The sequence below is a fragment of the Nannospalax galili genome, unplaced genomic scaffold (assembly GCF_000622305.1).
Source record: "Nannospalax galili isolate Female #2095 unplaced genomic scaffold, S.galili_v1.0 scaffold146, whole genome shotgun sequence".
NCBI lineage: Eukaryota > Metazoa > Chordata > Mammalia > Rodentia > Spalacidae > Nannospalax > Nannospalax galili.
In genome coordinates this window covers 8,817,917-8,832,064 of record NW_008357929.1, presented here as the reverse complement: position 1 = coordinate 8,832,064, position 14,148 = coordinate 8,817,917, and the positions used below count along the sequence as shown (strand labels likewise).

The 14,148-nt window shown below is 49.2% G+C and overlaps 2 protein-coding genes across 6 annotated transcripts; one reads left to right on the top strand and one right to left on the bottom strand.

Annotated features, from left to right (window-relative positions):
* Positions 1 to 419: 419 nt before the first annotated feature.
* Positions 420 to 10,247, top strand: Elp5 (elongator acetyltransferase complex subunit 5). 5 transcript variants are annotated; one of them, XM_029557506.1, is made up of 9 exons: positions 420 to 542; positions 734 to 950; positions 1,032 to 1,092; positions 1,184 to 1,264; positions 5,715 to 5,935; positions 8,270 to 8,451; positions 9,081 to 9,176; positions 9,292 to 9,407; positions 10,052 to 10,247. In XM_029557506.1, the coding sequence occupies exons 2-9, from the start codon at positions 833 to 835 to the stop codon at positions 10,158 to 10,160; spliced, it is 984 nt and encodes a 327-aa protein (XP_029413366.1). In that variant the 5' UTR covers positions 420 to 542; positions 734 to 832; the 3' UTR covers positions 10,161 to 10,247. The 5 variants fall into 5 exon arrangements, with proteins under 5 accessions (XP_029413366.1, XP_029413365.1, XP_029413368.1 ...); XM_029557505.1 differs by having other exon boundaries at positions 522 to 950; XM_029557508.1 differs by having other exon boundaries at positions 524 to 878.
* Positions 10,248 to 11,495: 1,248 nt separating this feature from the next.
* Positions 11,496 to 13,517, bottom strand: Cldn7 (claudin 7). The gene is made up of 4 exons (XM_008855843.3): positions 12,919 to 13,517; positions 12,042 to 12,206; positions 11,853 to 11,937; positions 11,496 to 11,761 (listed from the first exon to the last, which is right to left on the bottom strand). Exons 1-4 carry the CDS (start codon positions 13,139 to 13,141, stop codon positions 11,599 to 11,601), a joined length of 636 nt encoding a protein of 211 aa, XP_008854065.1. The 5' UTR covers positions 13,142 to 13,517; the 3' UTR covers positions 11,496 to 11,598.
* Between the last annotated feature and the right edge of the window lie 631 nt (positions 13,518 to 14,148).

Below are 14,148 nucleotides of genomic sequence, written 5' to 3'. Positions count from 1 at the left end.
GAGATGGGAGGGGAAGGGGGGGAAGCCGAAGGTGGCCCGCTGCGCAGGCGCGGTAGGGGTCTGCCCCAGGAAAGGGGCGGGCGGGGGCAGCGGCGCTCGGAGTACCCAGCGACTGAGCCAGGCGGCCGAGCCCAGGAGCGGAGAAGGAAGGGGAGGGGGAGCCCAAGGGAGCGCAGCTCTGGGCCGGAGTGGCGTCCCCCTCCCCGGGGGGACTCTTAGCCGCTGGGGAGTGGAGCTGCAGTCTCTGCAGCTGGGTTTCCCACTCTGACAGGCGCCATTTTACCGCCCAGAGGACTCCCTCCTCCTCTCTTCCCTCCTCCTTTTCACCCTCTGACAATACTTCCGGTGGTGACGTGTATTCACTTCCCCGGGACTCAGGTTCCCCCTATTCGATCTTAAGAGGGAGGGTAGAGTTAAGGAAAGCCCAGAGTACCCTGAACAAGGATGCGGGGTCGCGCACGCGCGCAGGGAGGTCGCGGGGCGGGGCCTGAGGTCCAGCTTTCAATGATATAGGCGGGGCCAGTGACGTCATTCGACTGCAGGTTCGGACTTTCATGGGAATTGTGGCTCTTGCGACCCCCTTCGCCCCAGCCCACTGACAACTGTTCCAACGGCCTTTCTGGCCTCAGTGCAGACTGGGGATGTCATCTACGTCTGTGCACGAGGTTCCGCAGCGGCCCCTCCGCGTAAGCCCCACCGAGACTTCTGAATGTTAAATCACCTCTCATTCCAGACTTTACCAGCTCCTAATGGTGGAAGCAATTATAAGTGCCCCGCCCCTTGGCCGTGACGACATCAAAAGGCGTCCAGAAAGACGCTGGACGCGTCAGAAATGCTGGAGTCCCTGCTGGCCCTCGGTGGCTTGGTGCTTCTTCGAGGTGAGGGGCAGAGCCGAGGCTGGTGGGGCCGGATCAAGGGGCGGCTGTCTTGCAAGGAGCAGTGGCTCGCAGGTAGGGCTGGAAGTCGCGGTAGATTATGAAGTCGGAGACCTGGAGTTTCTCACTGTGCTCGTTCGTCTTGGCTCTTCCCAGATTCCGTGGAGTGGGAGGGACGTGGTCTTCTGAAGGCACTTATCAAGAAATCTGCTCTTTGGTGAGTTACCCACTCGTGCCTTCCGGTCCTTCCCTGGGAAGGAGTCCCGTGCACCCACTATTCCAACATTTTCTGCTCGTTTCTGCCTTAGTGGGGAACAAGTCCACGTCCTGGGCTGTGAAGTGAGTGAGGAAGAGTTTCGTGAAGGTTTCGGCGCTGATGTCAACAACCGGTAAGTATAAATTGGGCCAGTTGCTCAGGGGCTTCCTTACTGCAGGAAGCACATAACCTCATGTTACCGATTAGGGGTCTTGTTCAGGTTCATTTTTCTGCCAATTACAGAATTCAAAGGCAAAAAGAATCTCGGGCACAGCAGGCACCAAACTTTATTAAAAGTAAATAATAAGGAGGCTGGAGAGATGGTTCAGCAGTTAAGCACACTGACTGCTCTTGCAGAGGACCCGGGTTCGATTCCCAGCCCCTACGTGGCGCAACAGTCGACCATAACTCCAGTTCCAGGGTATCCAATGCCCTTTTCTGACCTTCATTGGGAAGGGCATTGCACGTCATGGGTGCACTTACATACATGCAGGTAATACACTCATACACATAAAATAGAAATAATAAATAAGGGGAGGAAAAGGCATGCGGATCTCTGAATTCAAGGTCAGCCTGCTCTGCATAGTGAGTTCCAAGCCAGCTGGAGCTAAAGGAAAATATTTTATTTATGAGGCTGGAGAGATGGCTCAGCGGTTGAGAGCACTGACTGCTCTTACAGAGGACCTGGGTTCAATTCCCAGCACCCACATGATGGCTACAAACCATCCTTAATTCCAGTACCAGAGGAATCTGACACCCTCTTCTGACCTCCACTGCATTGCACGACATGGGTGCACTCACATACATGCAGACAATACACTTGTACACATAAAATAATATTTTATTATTTATTATTTTTGGATTCCCCTGGAACTGAGGTTAAGGACAGTTCGTAGCTGGGAATCGAACCCTGGTCCTCTGCAAGAGCAGTCAGTGCTCTCAACCTCTGAAACATCTCTCCAGCCCCGATAATAAATTTTTTTAAAAAAAAGAAACTAGCCAGGTGTGGTGGTACATGCCTTTAATCCCAGCACTCTGGAGGCAGAGACAGAAAGATCTCTGTAAGAAAAGGCCATCTTGGTCTACATAGTGAGTTCCAGGTCAGTTGGGGCTAACAGGGAGACCCTGTCTCCAAAAAAAAAAAATCACAGAAATCACCACAGAGCTATTTAGGTGATCCTACCCTCAGGCTGCTCTCAACATTATATACTAAAAAGACAAAGTGATTTTTGAGTGAACAGCATGTCTACATGCAGAGCTGAGTGGAGTCTGACTTCAAGGTTGAGGCAGCAAAGGAAATGACAGTGTGAAGACAGATTGCCAAGCCATTTATTCCATTTTAGTTATGTGTAGAACCAAGTGAAGAGTTACTGTTTTTAGCAAAATTGACTTTTGGGTGGGGCATGGTAGCACACATCTTTAAATCCAGCATTCTGAGATTGAGGCCAGCCTTGTCTACATTGTAGGTTCTAGGTCATTTGGGGCTACAAGGAGACCCTGTCTCAAAAAAACAACAAAAAATGACCTTCAGGTTTCTTTAAAATAGCTTAGACTTCTTTTTTTTTTTTTTAATGTGTGTATGAATGTCTTGCCTGCATGTGCACCCATGTTATGCATTTCCCAAGGAGGTCAGAAGTGAGTGTTCCCCTAGAACTGGAGTTACAGACAGTTGTTAGCTGTCATGTGGGTGCTGGGAATTGAACCTGGGTCCTCTACAAGAGCAGTCAGCGCTCTTAACCACTGAGTCAACTCTCCAACCCAGTTTAGGCTTCTTAAAATACCAGGGCTTGGCTGAGCGTGGTGGTGCACGCCTTTAATCCCAGCAGTTGGGAAGCAGAGGCAGGCAGATCTCTATGAGTTCAAGGCCAGCATGGTCTACATAGTGAGTTCCAGGCCAGCTGGGGCTATAGTGAGACCCTGTCTCAAAAAAATAAAATAAAATAAAATAACAAGGCTTCTTAATCTTTTTTTACCCGTGGTCCCTCTTTATCTGAGAAATTTTTATGTAACCATGGGTATATAGTTATATAAAATGGGTTACAAAGAGAGGATTGATATAGCTCAGTGGTAGAGCACTTACCACGTGTGCTCAAAGCCCTAGGTTTCTTCCCCATACCATTAAAAAACAAATCACAGAAGCTGGAGAGATGGCTCAGCAGTTAAGGGTATATGTTGCTCTTGTAGAACCAAGTCGGATTTCTAGCACCCATGTAGGGTAGCTCACAACCACTTTTAATCCAACCCCAGAGGATCCAATGCCCTATCCTGGCTTCTTAAGCACCTGTATTCAGGTGCACATAACCACACAGACACACACATTTACACATAATTGAAGACAAAATATGTTAGGCTGGGTGTGGTGGCACATGCCTTTAATCCCAGCACTTGGGAGGCAGAGGCAGGTGGATCTTAGTGAGTTTGAGGTCAGCCTGGTTTACATATCAAGTTCCAGCCTAGCTGGGGCTACAGGGAGACCCTGTCTCAAAAAGACCAAAAAAATAAAAATAAAATATCTTTAAAAGATCATAAATTTGCTTTAGGGGCTGGAGACATGGCTCAGTGGTAGAAGCGTACTTCCCTGCCATGCACAAACCCCTGGGTTTGATCCCAGTACCACATAAACCGGGTGTGCTGACATACACCTGTGATCCCAGTCTTGGCTACCTAGTTTGAGGCCAACCTGGGCTACAAAGTGAGACCCTCCAGAAATAATAATAATTGAAATAATGGCTATATATCTCTTTAAGGTGTTGAGAAGTAGCCAGAGGGAATGATGAGGGGTGGTGACATCTTGGGCAATCCAAAGCAGAGGCCCTCGAAGAGAGTGCTAGAAGTAAAAGGCAGGCAGCACATCTTAGCATTAGAGACCCTCCTGGATGGTTAAGATAAACAAGCTCTAGCTTTTTGAATTAGATCCCAGGCTAGCATCAGCACTAACTCCATATATATATGGAGCACTAAAAACCAGGAGCTGTGATAAGGCAATAGAGGTAGACTAGTGAATGAGACAGGCTTGTTTCCTAGTAAATGTTAAAAAACAATGGTAAGAGAGATGACAAGCCTTGTGTATTCAGTGTCAGTACAGAAGGAGAGACTTTTCTTCCAGGTTCATTTTTATTTTAGTTGTGTGTATGTGTGGAGGGTGGCATATGTGTATAGGCGGAGGTGAGAAAAGGTCATTGGCTCCCCTGGAGCTGGAGTTACAGGCAGTTGAGAGCTTGCTGTGAACCAAACTCTGGTCCTCTGAGTTTGAATTCCCAGTTGAATGACCTTGGGCAAGTACCAGAGCCAGGCTTGGAACTTGTGCTGGATAGCTTTAGTGTCACCTTGACACACCTGGGTTGACCTCAATTGGGGAATTGCTTCCATAGGACTGGCCTGTGGCCATGTCTGTGGGGCATCTTCTTGATTGTTGAGTGATGTGGGAGGGCCAACCCACTGTGGGTAGTGCCACCCCTGGGCAGGTGGGCCTTTGTTGCATAAGAAAGCAGGCTGTGGGGCTGGAGAGATGGCTCAGTGGTTAAGAACACTGGTTATTCTTGCAGAAGACGTGGGTTCGAATCCCAGCACCCACATGGCAGCTAACAACCGTCAGTAACTCCAGTCCCAGGGGATCTGACAGCCTCTCTGACCTACGAGGGCATTGCACGACACATTCATGATTAGCTTTTTGTTATTTTGGGGTTTTTTTTTTTTTTTTTTTTTGAGACAGGGCCTTGCTACGTAGGCCTGCTTGGCCTGAAATTCCCTATGTAGACCAGGCTGGCCTCAGTTCACAAAGATCCACCTGCCTCTGCCTCCCAAGTGCTAGGATTAAAGGCGTGCACCACCACACCTGGCAGGGTTTTTTTTTTCTTTTTCCAAAGTTTAAAAAAAAAAAAAAAGAAAAGAAAAGAAAGCAGGCTGAGCAGGGGCAAGGGGAGCAAGCCAGTAAGCAGTGTTCCTCCATGGACTGTGCTCCAGCTCCTGCCTCCAGGTTCCTGCCCTGAGTTCCTACCTTGGGCTCCCAGATGAACTGTGACCTGGGAGATGTAAGCCTAATAAACCCTTTCCTGCCCAAGTTGGTATTGGTCAGAGTATTTTGTCACAGCAATGGAGAAACAAACTAGAACTTAAGCTATGAGACACCAAAGTCTGTGCTGTCAGTCACTGTATCCTTTCAGTAATTAGCTTTCAGACCTGGCATGGTGATACACACCTTTAGTTCCAGCAGTCAAGAGGCAGAGACAGGTGGATCTCTGAGTTCAACACCAACCTAGTCTACATAGTGAATCCCAGGCCAGCCAGGGATTGCACAGACCCTATCTCAAAAACAAAATAAAGCCAAGCATGGTGGCACATACCTTTAATCCCACCACTTGGGAGGGAGAGGCAGGTGGCTCTCTGTGAGGTAGAGGCTAGCTTGGTCTACATAGTGAGTTCCAGGCCAGCTGGTTTCAGGGAAACCCTACCTCAAAAATTTTTTTAATTAATTAAAAACCTAGTAATAATATTTAGGGTATTGGTAAAATTGAGAAAACAAGAATCCAGAAATCGAAGAAGTTTGATATCATAATATTATGTCTCCTGTTTTCCCATTTTAGACTGGTTTACCATGACATCTTCAGAGATCCTCTTAACTGGTCAAAAACTGGGAAGGCTTTCCCTGGAGGACCTCTGGGAATCTTAAGAGCCATGTGCAGGAGGACAGGTCCTGGTCCTGTCACAGTTGCTCTTGATTCACTCAGCTGGCTGTTGCTTCGTCTTCCCTGCATTACACTCTGCCAGACCCTACATGCTCTGAGCCAGCCAAACATCTACCCAGGTGAGGCCCCTCCATTGTTGCTAGGCCTTATATGTCTCCTCCTGCCAAAGAATTCCACCCTTTTCCTTTCCATCCTAACAAGAGACATCAGGGATCTCCATTTAGACATTCCTCCATATCCTTAACCTTCTGGGAAGTTGAAGGGGTGGGGTACTGGTTGTTGGGATTTTTTTTGTTACTATCTTTAAGGTTTATGTATTTGGTGGGGGGGTGCTCACGTGCATGTGCACACCACTCTGCCCTACTCTGAATTTTGATTTTTAGTTCTCACTTTTTTTTTCTCAAACAGGGTCTCATGCTGGGCCTAGTGGCACACACCCTTAGTCCCAGCACTGAGGAGGCAAAGGCAGGCAAATCTCTGTGCATTCAAGGCAAGCCTGGTCTACATAGTGAGTTCCAGGACAGCTGGGGCTACAGGGAGACCCTGTCTCAAAAAGACCAAAAGACAAACCAACCAACCAACCAACCAACCAAAAAAAAAAAAAACACACAAACAGGATCTCATATATCCCTGATGAATGTAAAATCAAGGCTGACCTGTAGTAGGTATGTAGTGAAGGATGACCTTGAACTTCTAATCTTCCTGCCTTCACTCCCAAATGCTGAGATTAGAGTCCTGTACAACCACACATAGTTTATGTGGTATAAGATAGACCCCAGAGTTTATTGTGTGCTAGGCAGGTACTCTAATAACTGAGCTATATCCCCAGCCCTCAGTCCTTTAACAAATATTAAGCACAATGCAATGCAATGTCATGTGCAATTTTAAATAATAGAAAAATAAAGACTTGGGGCTGGAGAGATGGCTCAGTGGTTAAGAGCACAAGACTAGCCTTATAGTTGAGTCATTGCCTTTCCACAGCTCAGTCTCATAAAAGATAGAAAGAAGTAAATGGGCCTGAGGATGTAACTCAGGTGGTAGAATGCCTGCTTAGCATTCATGAAAGCCCTAGGTTCAATCCTTAGCACCACATAAACTAGATGTGGTGGTGCACACCTGAAATCCTAGCACTTTGGTGATGGAGGATCAGGAGTTCAGGATCATCCTCAGTTACATAACGAGATCCAGCCTAGCTTGGAGTACATGAGATCCTTTCTCCCCAAAATAAAATAAAATAAGGCAGTTACAAGATAGTCTGACAAGGGCTGTGATATGGGGATCCTTTTGATTTAAAGACATGCACAGAGTACCCTAAGAAAATAATTTATGAGGCAGGCAGGCAAAATGTGGCCCAGATAGGAACATTAGGACTAGCCCTGAAGTAATCTCTGGATACTGAAATAGATTTTTTTGTTTGTTTGGTCTTTTTGAGACCCGGTCTCCCTGTAGCCACAGCTGGCCTGGAATTCTAGGTAGACCAAGCTGGCCTCTATCTCACAGAGATCTTCCTGCCTCTGCCTCCTCAGTGCTGGGATTAAAGGCTTGTACCACCACACCCAGCTCACTAGAATAGGTTTTCCTGTCAGATACTCCCTGCTTTGCATTAGGTGTTTGATCTCCAACTCTGTGATCCCAGACTTGCTTGTAATCACAATACTCTGGAGGCAGAGACAGGAGGATGGTAAGTTGAACACCACCATTAGCCAGGTGTGGTGGCAAATGCTTTTAATACTTGCACTGGGGCAGTAGAGGAAAATGAAGTCAAGGTCATCATTCCCTACATAGTTTAAGATCAGCCTGAACACATAAGACTTTGTCTCAAATAAAAAATGGGGGTGTATGACAGCTTTAGGGTGAGCCAGTTGAAATTGCCATGTAATTTAATCTAAAAATATAAAAATGCTGACCTTTGTAAGAATTTAAATGTGCCAAAGTGGGCCAATGAAATGGCTAATTGGATAAAGACCCTTGCTGCCAAGTCTGATGACCTTAGTTTGATCCCCAAATCCCACATACTGGAAGAAGAGAAGCATACCATGGAACATGCACACACACACACACACACACACACACACACACAATAAATGTGAAAAACATAAATGTGTTTAGTGCAGTGTGACATGGTTAATGCTCCCAAAAAGGGAGGAAGAAGCTGCCTGACATCTTGGCAAATTCTACAACATATAAGTAGTTCAGTAGGAAATGAGACTGGAACGTTGGTAGACACATCCTGAAAGTGTTCGTATCATGCTAAAAACCTGAAGTCAGAGTGGTGTCCTGATCCAATTTGAATGGGAATAAGAAAATGTATTAGCAGTGTAGCAAGGTATGTCACAATGTGGCAGAGTTGTAGAATGTGAGCCTTTCCTTCCTTCTCTTCACCATTTACTCCAAGACCTTCACCTAATGCTGCCTACTGTCCTTCATGCTCCACATTTCTTGTCCCTCTCCAGGTGACAACTCCCAGGTAGAGCAGGTACGGGTGTTGGGCCTACTACATGAAGAGCTTCATGGTCCCGGCCCCATGGGAGCACTGAGATCCCTTGCTCACACGGAGGTGACCCTGAGTGGTAAAATGGGCCAGGCTTCAGCCTCCATCCTCTATAGAAGGCCCCAGCAGCATGCAACTCTTCAGGTCAGGAGAGGCAACAGAGAAGACTGGAGATTGGGATCAGAAAAAAAGGGCAGCATGATGGGAAGGGCAATAAAAGCTGATGCACACTTGGGAGGTAGAGGCATGAGGATCAGGTTAAAGGCTACCTAGTAAGTTCAAGGTCAGTTTGGGCAATAAGAGATCCTGTATCAGAAAAACAAAAAGTTGATGTGATTGAGTACTCCTGTGTTTTATTTTTGTGGTGCTGGGGATCAAACCTAGATTTACAAAGATGCTAAGCTCACATACTACCATTGAGCTATATCACCAGTCCTTTTCCTATGTTTTCTATCATTTACCTCATTTAACCTTCACAGCTACCCTGTGAAGTGATTGTTTCAAACTGGGAAATGAATCGAGGGATGTTTAAATTTAAGTCACTTACCCAAGTAATAAAACTTAAGTGCCAAGTGAAATACCCGTATTTGAACTCGGGGTTGTTTGACTCAACAGACCATGAACTTAAATCAGTGAAGGATACTATCTTCTAGAAATTAGGAACAAAAAATTTAAAAGAGTAGAATGGTTATTGGGGGAAGGAAATAAGGTCCTGAATTCACTCTTTGTTTAATAAAGTGAGAGAAAAAAAATTTTTTAACTCTCTTTCCCAGACTTGGTGGTTCTCCATCCTTCCTGACTTCAGCCTGGATCTCCATAAGGAGTCTCCCCTCCAGTCCCAGCCACACCTAGATCCTCAAACAACCCAGGTATCTAAAAGTCCCAAGGCCAAAACAAGGGGGTGAGCTTAGGGTTAAAGGAAAAAACTACAGAGGTTAGGGGTAGGGGATTTTGGAATTTCAGGATGGGGCTGAATGGCAGCAGTATTTGTACCTACAGGTGGACCCCACAGCTCATTTGACATTTAATCTTCACTTGTCCAAGAAAGAAAGAGAAGCCAGAGACAGCCTGACTCTGCCTTTCCAGTTCAGCTCTGAAAAGTAAGAATGGGACTTAAGAACTTGGATCCCTGAGTGGTGCCCAGCATCTGGGTCACAGAAAGGTGGGATGACAGGTTATTGATTAACCTTTCAAGACTTTATAGGGGCTGAAGTCCACCATGAAAGACAAGTCTAGGGAGTGGTTCCTTACCCACCTGTACTTCCCACAATGACAGAGAACCTTTCTGACTTTTCTCTCCATTACAGCCATAGGTCTTGGCTCTCATTTTTCCTAGAGTAATCTGGGCCCTGGCTGAGCCAGACCAGACTCTGGAGAGGTGGCCCTTTTCTCCAGGCAGCAGTGCTAGAACTGGTATATGGGTGTGGCAAAGGCTGGTTCACAAGGGCTCAGTAGATGCCTGTTACTGTGTTCCCAGTGTGTTGGGTGGGTGAATCAAGACTACAAAATCCCTGCCCTCAAGCTTAGGGCTTTGTTAGAGCAGTACAAGACAGAACCTGTTCCAGGGCTAAGTGGTACTTCATCTTTAATTACTCATAGAACTTAGAGAAAGGAACTTAGACCAAAAAAATGACACAAAGGCCTTGTAGGATGTGTTACCTGAGTGAAGGCCACTAGTAAGGGGGTGACTGTCCAGACCTGACCTATCACCCACCTTCCTCAGCATCAATTCTTCCTTCCTCAGACAGCAGGCTCTGCTATACCCTGTACCAGGCCAGAAGAGCCACATCTTCTATGAACCAGATGCTTATGATGTGGACCAAGAAGACCCAGATGATGACCTAGATATTTGACTGACCAGATTTGACTAGACAAAGGGGAGGGGAAGACACTGGGCTCAGAATCATAGTGGTATTTGCACTGACTTTACTTGTCCCCACCCCCCACCCTGTTGCTTTGTCTATAGAGCCCTGATCAGGGCAAAAGTGGGGTGAGGGCATAGTGTACAGCAAGCAAATAGGAAATTCCCCTCATCCCATACCTGTTTCTAATAAAATACTTTTTAAATTATTATTGTTTTTTTATTTTTTTTTAATTTTTTTTTTGGGGGGGGGTCTTTTTTTGAGGCAGGGTCTCCCAGTAGCCCCAGCTGGCCTGGAACTCACTATGTAGATCAGGCTGGCCTTGAACTCACAGAGATCCGCCTGCCTCTGCCTCCTGAGTGCTGGGATTAAAGGCATGCACCACCACGCCTGGCTTATTTTTTATTTTACGTATATGAGTGTATTGCCTGCATTTATGTGAGTGCACCCATGTTGTACAATGCCACGGAGGTCTGAAGAGGGCTTCGGATTCCCCTGGAACTGGAGTTAAGGACGGTTTGTAGCCACCATGTGGGGGCTGGGAATTGAACCCAGGTCCTCTGCAAGAGCAGTCAGTGCTTTTAACCACTGAGCCATCTCTCCAGCCCCTAATTATTGTTTTAAAAGCTCATCGGTTGCTACTTTTTAAACAAAAATGGAGTGTTGTTTAAACAAGGGTGGACAGTGGGGGCTGCAAGGTTGCTCAGCAGGTAAAAGCTCTCGTATCACAAGCCTGATGATGACTTGTGTTTGATTCCAGGAACTCATATGAAGGGAAAAGGAAGGAACCAAGTCCACAGACAGGCAAACAGAAGAATAATCAATGGGTGGGGGAAATTTTTTTTTTTTTGATGTGTATGAGTGTATTGCCTGCATGTGTGTTAAGTGCATCCTAGTCGTGCAGTACCGGAGGAGGTCAGAAGAGAGTGTTGGATTCCCCTGGAACTGGAGTTACAGATAGTTGTTACTGGCCATGTGGGTGCTGGAATCAAACCCAGGTCCTCTGCAAGGGCCGCTGGTGTTCTTAACCACTGAGCCATCTCTAACCCTGAAAAAAAATGTTAAGGGGTTGGGGAGCAGGGATAGATAAGGGAATCTAAGAACCTGAGTCCTAGAGGCCAGAGTTCAGGCATTGGACCTGAATAACAATAAAATAGGACAGGTACACTATGGTGTTTGAACTAAGACACTCTTTAGTTCCAATTCCCTGGCAAAGATCTGAGTAGGGACAAGGCAAGAGGGCTAGAAAAAGAAACCTACCTTCCAAAACTTAGTTTTTATTACTGTACAAAAAGCACACCCTCCCCACATTTCGCCTGCCCCACCCAGTTACCCCCCCCCCCCAGAGAATTGTACATGATGTTCAGGGATGTAGTTAATTGACCAGGAGGCCTTTGTCCCACACCTTGCCCACAGGCTGAGCCCTAGCTCACACATACTCCTTGGCAGAATTCGACTTGGGGTAGGAACGGGGTGCTCGGTAGGCAGCATTGCTTTCACTACCAGGACAAGAGCAAGAGAGCAGTGCACCACCCAGGAGAACCAGAGCAGACCCTGCCCAGCCAATGAAGATGGCAGGACCAAATTCATACCTGTGGAGACAAAGGATTGGAGTCAGAACCCGATGCCCTCCTTCCTGTCCCAAGTCCCCACACCTATCTACTTAGAAGACAGGAAACTTACTTAATATTCATGGGGATCAGAGCGTTATAAAAGTCTGTGACAATCTGATGACCAATCCAGGAGCATGCTACCAAGGCAGCCAGACCTAGAAAGAGAATAAGAATTCTATTGAGCATACAAGCCAGGACCTTGACCATCTTCCTGGATGGAAGAGCCAGCTTTTGATCCCACCTTGACTTCGTGGCTCACCTGCTACTATGAAAACGATGCCTCCAGCCATGGCTATACGGGCCTTCTTCACTTTGTCATCTCCCCCACAGCGAGTGCACTTCATGCCCATCGTAGCCACAAACATGGCCAAAAAGCCCAGTACCAAGGATACCACCATTAGGGCTCGAGTGGCCTGTGTAGACGCTGCGAAGGAGGAAGGACGGCGTCATTTTCAGGAAATTGCAGGCAGCCTTTGGATGGCGCGGGCCTTAGAGCCGCGGGCCGCGCCCACTAACCCCTGACCGCTGTCTGCCTGCTGGGTTCCGCCGAGGCGCACCCCCCCACCCCACCCCGCCTTCCTGCTCGGCGCCCCGCCCTGTGCTCGAGAACCCGCCCGGGGCGCCAGGGTTTCGATGAAACTGCTCCGGGTAGGGGGAACGGAGAAGGGGCGAGAGAGGAGGGAAGGTGGCGGCCAGAGCCCTGGATCTGGCTGCGCTGGCCGGCGCGTGGCCCAGCTCGGGCACCGCTATCGAGGCCACCGGGTTTGTGGCTTCGGCTAATCGGACGATAAGATTAGCGGCCACAGCCATCGGCCCACGTCTAACAAGCGGCCGCACTCCACCCCGCAACCCCTTTTGTCTCCGGGAAAGCAGCAGAAGATGAGGGCCACCGACGGCCCAGGAGGGGGTCGGGATGCCGGGTGCAGGTCCCTTCTCAGGCCCAGGGAGAGGGGCGGGGGCCCACGTGCGGTCGCCTGCGTCCTGGCCGGTTTCTCGGCCCTGCGGAGCGCACCCGCGCGTCCACTTCCTCCTGCTCCCTGCAACCCAGGGCACCAGGCTGGAGCCGCCGGCCCTCCCTCACCCGGCCCGCCACCTCCACCCGGGGCAAGTCCGCCCCGTCAGTCCCGCGGCCTTACCCGGCAGGGCGAGCACGGAGTCGTACATTTTGCAGCTCATCAAGCCAGTGCTCTGCGTGACGCACTCCATCCACAGCCCCTTGTACATGGCCTGGGCTGTGATGATGTTGTCGCCCGCGTACGAGCTCATCTGCCACTGCGGGATGGCGGTGCTCACTATCAGGCCCACCCAGCCCAGCATAGCCATGGAGAAGCCCAGCAACTGCAGGCCCGAATTGGCCATTTCCGTCTCAGAAGAGATGGGACTCTACAGTAAAACAGAATCTGGGGAGCAGCCCCACCAGAAAATCTGAATGGAGGTTTAGGTCAGTCCGAGACAAAGGTGCTCTTAGCCAGGTCACTGCAAATCTTGACAACAGAAGTGAGCACAGGCCGACCCCTCCGATGGAGCGATAGTCCCGGCAGAGGGAACCGGCTTCGCCCGAAGGACAGGTTCCAGACAAAAGGAGCCCCCGGAGGCCAGGAGTTCCCAAAGGGTCCGTTTGGGCGTGGCCCCCAGAAAGTTTCCGGGCCCGTAGGCCCGAGGCTGCTGGGCGCGGGAGAGCTGGCGAGTCTGCAGGTGCAGGCGAACAGGTGCGGCACACCTGAGTATAAGTAGGGCGTCGGGGGCGCGTCCCCTAGGCCACCGAGCGCGCGGGAGCTGGGGCGGTACCGGAGGGCCAGTCGAGGGTGACCTGACGTCACTGAAGGGACACTCACCTGAACCGGAAGTCCTGGCCCCCACCCCTCCTCGTCCAGGTGCAGAGGAAGAAGCCTGAGCACCGGGATCACGCCCCTTCATTTGCTTGACTTTAACTGCTAATGGGAAAGAGGCGCCGGCTTCTCAGAAGTCCCAGCTCCTAGCCAGCCCCCGCAGTCTGGACTCCCTGGAGTCTGGACTCCCTGGACTGCCCTCCAGGCCTAGGCTGCCTCTTCCCTTCTTCTTCCTGCAGGTGCGCCTGGGACACTGCGGAGCCCCGCCTCACGGACGCCCCTGGAAAGGCCTGTGGCCTCCCTTTCCCCAAGGGTTTCGGCTGGTGCTATAGGTCTAACCTGCTTTTCACTTCTCTCTTCTTTCTTCTTCAGTCTCCTTCCCTGGCTTATCCCACCTTCAGGGTCCCTGACCCAATCTGGTAAAATCACCCCTGTTGCATCGGTCTTGGAATTTCTGCTTCTAGAACAGCCTAGCGACTCTCGTTTTCACTGCTAGCGCCTTTCAGGTCGGCCCTCCAAAAGACTGCTGACTTACCG

Excerpts from the sequence above, each read along its gene's own strand:
- Elp5 (XM_029557506.1), top strand. The coding sequence starts at position 833 with ATGCTGGAGTCCCTGCTGGCCCTCGGTGGCTTGGTGCTTCTTCGAGGT. Across the intron at positions 951-1,031 it reads CAAGGAGCAGTGGCTCGCAG|ATTCCGTGGAGTGGGAGGGA; the intron begins GTAGGGCTGGAA and ends GGCTCTTCCCAG. Across the intron at positions 8,452-9,080 it reads AGCAGCATGCAACTCTTCAG|ACTTGGTGGTTCTCCATCCT; the intron begins GTCAGGAGAGGC and ends TCTCTTTCCCAG.
- Cldn7 (XM_008855843.3), bottom strand. The coding sequence starts at position 13,141 with ATGGCCAATTCGGGCCTGCAGTTGCTGGGCTTCTCCATGGCTATGCTG. Across the intron at positions 11,938-12,041 it reads CATCGTTTTCATAGTAGCAG|GTCTGGCTGCCTTGGTAGCA; the intron begins GTGAGCCACGAA and ends TTCTCTTTCTAG. Across the intron at positions 11,762-11,852 it reads CTGATCCCCATGAATATTAA|GTATGAATTTGGTCCTGCCA; the intron begins GTAAGTTTCCTG and ends TTGTCTCCACAG.